General features: G+C 46.0%; 1 protein-coding gene across 1 annotated transcript; it reads right to left on the bottom strand.

The window, feature by feature from the left end:
- Positions 1 to 4,882: 4,882 nt before the first annotated feature.
- LOC306847184 (UBA-like domain-containing protein 1) lies at positions 4,883 to 9,889 on the bottom strand. The gene is made up of 3 exons (XM_079380992.1): positions 9,666 to 9,889; positions 9,294 to 9,347; positions 4,883 to 6,271 (listed from the first exon to the last, which is right to left on the bottom strand). Exons 1-3 carry the CDS (start codon positions 9,771 to 9,773, stop codon positions 5,975 to 5,977), a joined length of 459 nt encoding a protein of 152 aa, XP_079237118.1. The 5' UTR covers positions 9,774 to 9,889; the 3' UTR covers positions 4,883 to 5,974.
- Positions 9,890 to 10,010: the final 121 nt, after the last annotated feature.

Raw genomic sequence — 10,010 nt, 5'->3', positions numbered from 1 at the left:
GACCGATTCCAGACCTTGGGGGACCTGCGGAAGCAGTGGACTGAGTCTGGAGTAGAAACATCCAGAGCCACCGTGTACAGGCGTGTGCAGGAAATGGGCTACAGGTGCCGCATTCCCCAGGTCAAGCCACTTTTGAACCAGAAACAGCGGCAGAAGAGCCTGACCTGGGCTACAGAGAAGCAGCACTGGACTGTTGCTCAGTGGTCCAAAGTACTTTTTTCGGATGAAAGCAAATTTTGCATGTCATTCGGAAATCAAGGTGCCAGAGTCTGGAGGAAGACTGGGGAGAGGGAAATGCCAAAATGCCTGAAGTCCAGTGTCAAGTACCCACAGTCAGTGATGCTGGTGTTGGTCCACTGTGTTTTATCAAGGGCAGGGTCAATGCAGCTAGCTATCAGGAGATTTTGGAGCACTTCATGCTTCCATCTGCTGAAAAGCTTTATGGAGATGAAGATTTCATTTTTCAGCACGACCTGGCACCTGCTCACAGTGCCAAAACCACTGGTAAATGGTTTACTGACCATGGTATTACTGTGCTCAATTGGCCTGCCAACTCTCCTGACCTGAACCCCATAGAGAATCTGTGGGATATTGTGAAGAGAAAGTTGAGAGACGCAAGACCAACACTCTGGATGATCTTAAGGCCGCTATCGAAGCATCCTGGGCCTCCATAACACCTCAGCAGTGCCACAGGCTGATTGCCTCCATGCCACGCCGCATTGAAGCAGTCATTTCTGCAAAAGGATTCCCGACCAAGTATTGAGTGCATAACTGAACATAATTATTTGAAGGTTGACTTTTTTTTTTGTATTAAAAACACTTTTCTTTTATTGGTCGGATGAAATATGCTAATTTTTTGAGATAGGAATTTGGGGTTTTCATGAGCTGTATGCCAAAATCATCAATATTAAAACAATAAAAGGCTTGAACTACTTCAGTTGTGTTGTAATGAATCTAAAATATATGAAAGTCTAATGTTTATCAGTACATTACAGAAAATAATGAACTTTATCACAATATGCTAATTTTTTGAAAAGGACCTGTATATATATATATATATATATATATATATATATATATATATATATATATATATATATATATATATATATATATATATATATATATGCGTGTGTGTGTATAAATTGTGACGAGCGTCCCGAGGACTCATCAGCGTTGCCCTGGAGACGGAGGAGGAACACCTGCACCCGCTCATCACGGCAGGATCGGCCACACCTGAGGCTCATTCGCCCGCGGCCAGATAAGCCGTGCGAGGCTCAGAGACAGTGAGAGACATCTCCTAGAGAGCGGAGAACTAATGTGCGATCCTCTTCTCCTTTGCAGACCCCAGCGAGTGACCGATCCTGCCCGCCACGCGCACCGACGCACCGCCCTGGGAAGGAACTGCACCAAGAAGAGCACCACTGCACCTCAGCCACCTGCTTTCTCCCAACACCGCACTTTGTTAATAAATCCACCCTCCGGGGTATTTATTTTGAGCTCTCCTTGTTGCAAGATTCTTCCACCCTGCCACAGTGGTGGAGAATGCGGGCAGATTGAGGAAGTTTCACCAACAAGCGATCTCCACCGGTTTCTCACAATCTCTTTTTTTTCTGTTTTGCACTTTCAGAAAGGCGGGTACTCCTCCCCTAACGATGGAAGAGCTTTACCTTGGCGGTTGGGGCTCCTTTGGGCAGCGAGTACCCCCTTTTCCCCGGAGGGTGGCGCCAGAGCAATGCGTGCCGGAGGGCATCTCGCGACACATAGACAGGGCGGCGGCCCCCGAGCCACAGGATGAATCGATGTCAACAGCGCCTCCGTCGCCCAAAGCTCGGACTTGGTTGGCAAGCTGTGTGCTTCATCAAGAACCGCCCAAAGGAGCCCCAACCGCCGAGGTAAAGCTGAGTGGCAAGACCTTTAAAGCGGTGCTCGATACGGGCAGCGCCGTCAGTCTCGTCAGGGCGGGGATCCTTCCCCCCCGCCACGAGATGAAAGGGGTACTTCCCGTTACCTGCGTCCACGGAGACACGCGGGAGGTCCCCGCCCGAAGCGTGCCCATCTCCGCGTCCACAGGATCCTGGCCCGTAGAGGTGGGCCTCGTGAAGGACCTGCCTGTGCCCGTGCTCCTGGGACGAGACTAGCCGGACCTGGACGCCCTGTTGAGCACCGCCACACAGCCTGCCAGCCCAAGAGGGGGCCGCCGTGGACGGCAACTGGCAAGAAGGCCCAACCGCCGCCCCGTTCTTCTGGCCTCCGACAGTGGGAGAGATGGTGAGTCCCCTTCCCAAAATCCTAACCTCTTTTATGACATCTATCAACAGGTTACTGGAGGGGGCTCATTTGGCCGGGCTCAGCGAGAGGATGATCGGCTGAAACACTGTTGGGCACAGGTGTGCGTCTTCGAGGGGAAAGACACCCGGCCAAGGCCCCATCCCCTTCCCCACTTTGTCGTGGAGTACGGCCTGCTCTATTGTGTCGCCCAGCGAAGGGGGGAGGAGAAGAAACTGTTAGTGATCCCGCACCCGAAGACGGTCCTGCACTTGGCGCATGCCCATCCCCTAGCTGGACACCTCGGCGCGACGAACACCGTCCAGCGCATCCAGGACCGGTTCCACTGGCCCGGCCTGGAGGCCGACGTAAAACGCTTCTGCCAGACGTGCCCAACGTGCCAGAAGACGTCCCCCAGGCCACCTCCCCCCTCGCCACTCATACCATTACCCATCATAGAGGTGCCCTTCAAGCGTATCGGGATGGATCTCATTGCCGAAATCCACCCGGGGACACGAGCACATCCTCGCCGTTGTTGATGACGCCACCCGTTATCCCGAAGCCATCCCCCTCAGGAAAGCCACGGCCAAAAACATCGCCCAAGAGCTGTTTCTCCTGTTTAGCCGGGTTGGCATCGTATGGGATCGTATGCTGCCCTATGTCCTCTTTGGTATACTGGAGGTTCCGCAGGCATCAACGGGCTTTACACCGTTTGAGCTCCTTTTCGGCCGACAACCTCGGGGTCTGCTCGACGTTGCAAAGGAGGCTTGGGAACAACAACAACCCACCCCACACCGGTCCCTAGTCGAGCACGTCTCCGAGATGAGGCAGCGGATCGACCAGGTCATGCCGTTAGTCCGGGAGCACCTGGCTAAAGCCCAGCAGGCCCAACAACGCCACTATGACCGCGCAGCTCAGCCTCGGGAGTTTCAGACGGGCGACCAAGTCATGGTTTTGGTCCCCACCTCCGCCTGTAAGTTCCTGGCCACCTGGCAGGGGCCGTACACGGTAATGGAGAGAGTGGGACCGGTTACCTACCGTGTGCGGCAACCCGGAAGACGGAGGCCCCAGCAGCTCTACCATATTAACTTGTTGAAGAAGTGGGTGGGGACCAGAGAACAAACCGCTGCCTTCGTCACCACGGAGCCCGTCTTGGTGGACACCAACCCGGATCTGTCGGCGGCGCAGAAGGCTGAGCTGCAGCACCTGATCGGCCAGTTCTTGGATGTGTTCTCTACTGTCCCCGGGAAGACCCAAACCGTTCAGCACGACATCAAAACGCCGCCAGGGGTCATCGTAAAGCAACGGCCTTACCGTATCCCAGAGGCTCGTCGGCAGGCGATTGAGGAGGAAATTCAGCAGATGTTAAAGTTAGGGGTGATCGAACCATCTTACAGCCCGTGGTCCAGCCCAATTGTCCTGGTCCCGAAACCAAATGGCACCCTCCGCTTCTGCAATGACTTTCGGCGCCTCAACAAAGTCTCGGAGTTTGACGGCTACCCAATGCCCCGAGTGGACGAACTCCTGGACTGTTTGGGAAGGGCCCGGTATATCTCCACCCTCGACCTGACAAAAGGTTACTGGGTAGGTACCCCTCACCGACAGAGCTAAACCCAAAACAGCCTTCTCTACACCCAGTGGGCACTGGCAATACCGGACCATTCCCTTTGGCCTTCACGGAGCTCCGGCCACCTTCCAGCGGCTAATGGACATCATTCTCCGGCCCCACCAACAATACGCAGCTGCGTACCTGGACGATGTCGTGATTCACTCGGAGCGTTGGGAGGACCACCTGGACCGTCTGCGGAGGGTGCTCATGGACCTTCGACGGGCTGGACTCACCGCCAACCCCCGGAAGTGTCATCTAGCGCTCTTTGAGGCCAAGTACCTGGGCTTCCAGGTCGGACGGGGGCTCATAAAGCCGCAGGAGAAGAAGGTGGAGGCCGTCCGCGCTGCCCCAAGGCCGGCCACGAAGACTCAAGTACGAGCGTTCTTAGGGTTGGCGGGTTATTATCGCTGCTTCATCCCTAACTTCTCCTCCTTAGCCACCCCTCTGACAGACCTTACCAGGAAGGGGCAGCCCGAACGCGTCACCTGGAGTCCAGTGACGGAGGAGGCGTTCCAGAGGATCAAGCACGCCCTGACGGAGGAACCAGTCCTGCGAGCCCCAGACTTCAGCTGCCCCTTCCTGTTACAGATGGATGCCTCCGAGACAGGGTTGGGAGCCATCCTGTCCCAAGTCCAGGGAGGTGAGGAACACCCTGTCTTGTATATAAGCAGGAAGCTAACCCAGGCCGAGAGGAACTACGCTACCGTAGAAAAGGAGGCTCTGGCCATAAAGTGGGCAGTCCTGGAGCTGCGCTATTACCTGCTGGGCCGAAAGTTCACCCTCCTAACGGACCACGCGCCCCTCCAGTGGATGGCGAAGGCAAAGGACACCAATGCCAGGGTGACGCGGTGGTTCCTCGCGCTCCAGGACTTCTGCTTTGTCATCCGTCACCGAGCTGGGACCTCCAATGCCAACGCCGACGGATTACACTAAGGAATGCAGACAAGCAAAAAAAAAAAGTAAATATTTTACTAATATTTTAACAGAAAGTACTCCAAGCGTTTTGCAATATATATACAATATTTATTTTAAAACACAACAAATAGGAAATAATAACCATCACATAGTCCATAAATATTGTGGAGGTAGTGTGAACACAGTTACAGGGAGATGATAGGTGAAAAGAAATCAGAGGAATATATTCTTGCTCAATATATTTAAATAGTGATTTGAGAGAAAACAAATGTCCTCTAAGGGCTGAGCAGAACCAGAGAGTCCAATGTTCTGGGTATAAAACATTTCTTATACAACAATTTTAATATACAATGCCAATTTAGTTAATTACAAAGTCATAAAGAAGTCGAAAATTACAGACCAGTCCAAAAGATTTTGGCCTGGTTTCACAGACATGGCTTAGACTAAACCAGGATTAGGCCATAGTTCAATTATTTAAGTAATTTTTATAAACCTGCCTTAGAAAAAAACATTACTGGTGTCCATCTTGAGACAAAACAGAGGCACTGCTATATTTTAAGATAAATCAGTGCAAGTTTTTTCAGTTGAAACAGCTCAGACTTATATTTTAGTTTAGCCTTGTCTGTGAAACCGGGGGCATGTGTTTTCTGCAGTAAACCTGTTGATTAAAAAGACAGTTCAGCCAAAAACATTATTAATTCTGTCATCATTTACTCACTCTCATGTCGTTCCAAACCTGTATGACTTTCTTTCCTCTGTGGAATGTTAAAAAATATATTTTGAAGATGTATTTTTTCCATAAAATGAAAGTTAAAAGGTTCAAAATTACATGACGGTGAGTAACTATTAGATCCACTGCAGGTGTTTAGTACACAGTGCAAAATAGAATATTCACCATTAGTTGAGAACTGACAATATTCAGTAACACATTCATTTGTCTGAGGTTTTCTGTGAACATGCTACATAATTATTCATTCTGTCCATCTTTTTTGGTTATCGCCAAAAGAAAAGCATTTTAAAAGAGTCCCAGATCTCAGAGAAGAGGCCACACGCTGTTCCACCACTGTTCACTGCAACCCAGCGCTCTCGTCGCACTGTTTTACCTCCACAACTGCCGAAGTCTTCAAGAGGAAGGTCCATTCTCCTCTTCCTGTAAGGTGTGATGGCTAATTAAAACAGTCTCTATCTCTCAGCCTCCATGACGATACTAGCATGCTCAGCGGAGGCTTGCTGAGTCACAGCCGCCGGCCAGCCTGGTGAGGGCGTTTGGGGCATGAGCTGACCTGGAGTCCATCGACCCTGGTGACCAGGGGTTGCTGGAGGGCTCATGGCCCAGTTGGTGTGAGGAGCTGGTGATGTGGCCATAGAAGCGATGGGACTACTGTTGCCGAAGCTCTCTGAGGCTTTAAGACGAGAGAACATGGCTAGGGCATCTGGGAAGTTGGGGGGTGTCGCTGGTGTGTTGGCTGGAGTGCACATCTGGAAACAAAGAGAGAATCAATGTAAAACTGGTACGGGTAATGGATTGTTTAACCCACAAAAGCAGATTTTTAAACCATGTCCACTGAATGGAGAATTTGTACAATTCCAGCAACAGAGTCACTTTCTGAAACAAGGAATTTTTTGGAAGGAAGTTCTTGAAATGTGTTAGTGACTGAGGTTATAGACCTTTGGACAAACAGGACATGGTACAATGATTGGCCACCTCTCCTGAAAAAACACCAGACTTGATGCACTGATACAAGTGTTACTATAGCAACGTTTAGTCTTTCAGAGGCCAGCTTTAGGAAGATAATCAGTGAAAAACAACACCTATGACATCATTTGTGACATGTTGTGCACCTGTTGTTAAAAACAAATTAGAATTTAAAGAATCCAAGACCCGTTTTTTTATATACAGTTTATATACAGTATATATATATTTTACATAGTTATTTTTTTTACATAGTCATTTTACATATTTCTATTTGAAAATGCCGCTCTTCTGAACTTTCTGTTCATCAGAGAGTCCTGAAAAAATATATATTTTGGCTTCCTCAAAATTATTAAGCAGCACAACTGCTTTCAATGCTGAGAATAGTAAAAAAAATGTTTCTTGAGCATCAAATCAGCATATTAGGATGATTTCTGAAGGATCATGTGACACTGAAGACTGGAGAAATGATGCTGATAATTCAGGTGTGCATCACAGGAACAGATAAAACTTTAAAATATATTAACATACTGTTACTAAATATTACTGTTTTTACTGTATTGTGTTTCAATAATGCCTGGGTGAACATAAGAGACTTTAAATCAAAATAAAATCTTACCAACTTTTTTTTTTTATTCTGAGAGGACAGTGGAGAGGTGACAGGAAAGTATTGGGGTGGAGAGAGGGGAGCGGGATCATCAAAGGACCTCGAGGTGGGATTCAAACTCGGGTCACTGTAAGCGCAGTTGCGCTATACGTCGACACATCAACCACAAGGCTATCAGCGCTGACAAAATCTTACCAACATTTTGATCATTACTAACTGATTTTCTAAATACCTGGGCTAGTTTCTCATATCATGCCACAATAAAATAAAAATGATCAAATCACTTAATTGCAAATTAATATTTCAAGTAAAGACTATTTATTTAGTAAATAGTTATGTAAAAAGTTGATTGTTAAATCCATTTTAAGCAGTTATTTAACTCAGCAGCCCTGAGGGCTTTCATAAATACTCACTAGGGTTTGGTTTAGTTTCTGTAGATGGCATAACTCCACCGGTACACAGTCAAAAAGCACATTTGTCCACTGACAGTCATTCAAAAGTAGCCATGTCTGATAAAATATTTTGTAAATGATGTGTAACTCACAAGTATATCATTATATTCTATCTGTGGATCAAAGATCAGCTGGTGGATATCAGCAACTGTCGTGTCTTCCGCTTTCTCTGAAGAATCACTCTTTAAGTCTTGGGATTTTGATGCCAGAATTTAGATTTTATTATCAGAGACAATAAAACCGAGAGACGCTGCAGCGAGTCTCTCGAATCTATGTTCGTTCCTCTTAAATACAGTTTTTCTCCTAAGGCCTGTTCTATACATTTTCTATAGCGTTATTGTTTCTAAGAAACAGTCTCCATCAGTTTGCTAGAGCAGACAATAGCCCCTCTGTATGTTACGTGAAATGAAGAGGCATGACTTGGTCACAACAGGATGTGCAGCTTTACTTTAAAGCATACGTCTGCACATTCCATTCTTCTGCAGACCTCTACACATGCAGATACAATTTTACAATAGTAGAATAACTTGATACATACATGGCTATATTCACATTGATTACACAAATAAAACTCTTCGTTACAATCAATTTCCATCAACCGCACAGAAAATCCCTCACACACCCTCGGACATCCTTACTATTTAACTACGACAATAGTGGGGCCTTGAAACTGAAAGCCGCATGTGTAAAGGCCATTCTTGAGAAGAGCTCGAACAATACTGAAAGTGATCTGAAAGTGTAACTTGTCTCTGCTTTCCAGTCACAAGTCACACACAGATCATTCTAGCAGTATAAATCACCCGTCTTCTCACACTCTCAGGGGCCCAAGTGTTTTATGCAAATATAAACACGCCCACTTCCACCAAAAATTATCGCATAACATTACCTTACGTCTCATTTTTACTATAATCAGAATCTGATTCGATTGCCCCCGTAAGATGTACTGTAAGAAACTGGCAATATATGAATGAAATGTATAATTACACTTCTTGTTAGTGATTATAAACTCAGCGTCAATCACGTGACACCGGTGACGTCACCACAGCAGCGCCCATAAGGGTGCAACCCGCTCCCCTGAAGAATAAAACAGCCTTTTCTAAAATACTAACATGACTCCAAGTCTCCTGTGGGTGTACTGTACCTCGTTTAAATATTGCATCATTTTAGCAATGCTCATTTTATGAAGTAAATCTCCTTAATTAGCAAAAACTAGTATGTGCATTTGTAAGTGAGACTCAAATGAGGTGCTTTCCAAGGGTTAACTAAATTTGATTCGCTTTGCATGTGACCGGTAGTATTACTACTTCTGAGTAATCCCAAATAAATTCCTTTCATTTCAAATATCTGCTAAAAAATTAAAAATGTGTGTTTTTAAGCCAGCGAGGTTTTGAACATGCTACAGTGTGTTCCTATCATGCCGGTCTCATTGTTTTAGTGTAAACAGCGCAATGTTCGCTCTCTTTCCTGGAATCGCCCTCCCCCACAACTTTGGACACGTTTGCAAAAACGCAAGTCCCATGAGTCCAGATTATTTGATCATCTTAAATATTAACATATTTAATTAACTATCTACGGGAGGCTATATGTGCTTAAACGACAAAGTTGCTAATTTTAAATGACATAAGTGTAGCCTTGTCTAGAAACATGTCAGCCTGTGTTTATTTTTGTCTGACTCGTGGTTTCAACATGGCGGAAGTAATAATAACAGATATGAAAAACTATCAATAAACGACACAAAAGTATACTCACCATTTGATGACTGTATGGAATATTAGCCTCTTGGAAAAATGTACTGAGAGCAGTCTGCAACACCATAATAAAAGAGTTAGAAGTACGTTCATTCATAAATACTCGAGGAAGTAAGCAAACGTGTATTAAAGGGTTTTGAACATGACATTAAACATAACTTTATAGACTTTTTTTATTTCGCTAAAGTCCATATCTATCCCGTTTTAAATAATTTATTATCTACTTCAATGCCTTTTTTTTTTTAGATTGACTGCTGTCTGGTGCTTGTCTCGCATTATTATAAATTATGTGAATAAACTAAAAGTTAATCATAGTGATTTGTGCTGTGCCACAAGACTTTCAATTTGATGTGTCACAAACAAACAAACATACCTCAAACTGCCAGTGTGAAGCTTGTAGAAGCTGCTTTGCTTGATCTGCCGCACATCCGGCTGTAAGAACAAACTGATTTATCATAACTTGATGCTTTAGCTCATCCATATTTAGTTAAGAAACCTGTGTGATTTCGTCAGTTCAGAGTTTCAGCTTGCAGTCTTTCAAAAACGCCGCACTGAAACATCAACTTGTCGATTGGAAACAAAACAAAAAAATGTTGTGAGTTGAACCGTCCCACTTAGCGCCCACTGATGGACAACTGCAGCGAGCGCCGAGAGGAACTCTGGGATTTGCAGTCAAGTATGCAGAAATGAGAGCCTGTTTAATAACAACACAACACAA

Source organism: Barbus barbus (assembly GCF_936440315.1).
Source record: "Barbus barbus genome assembly, chromosome: 3".
Classification (NCBI taxonomy): Eukaryota; Metazoa; Chordata; class Actinopteri; order Cypriniformes; family Cyprinidae; genus Barbus; species Barbus barbus.
The sequence above is the reverse complement of the archived record's forward strand: the minus strand, read 5'-3'. Positions and strand labels throughout refer to the sequence as shown.

Coding starts and splice junctions, on each gene's coding strand:
- LOC306847184 (XM_079380992.1), bottom strand. CDS start 9,773: ATGGATGAGCTAAAGCATCAAGTTATGATAAATCAGTTTGTTCTTACA. Junction 9,348..9,665: donor CTTCACACTGGCAGTTTGAG/GTATGTTTGTTT, acceptor ATGGTGTTGCAG/ACTGCTCTCAGTACATTTTT. Junction 6,272..9,293: donor TTCCATACAGTCATCAAATG/GTGAGTATACTT, acceptor CTTTGTTTCCAG/ATGTGCACTCCAGCCAACAC.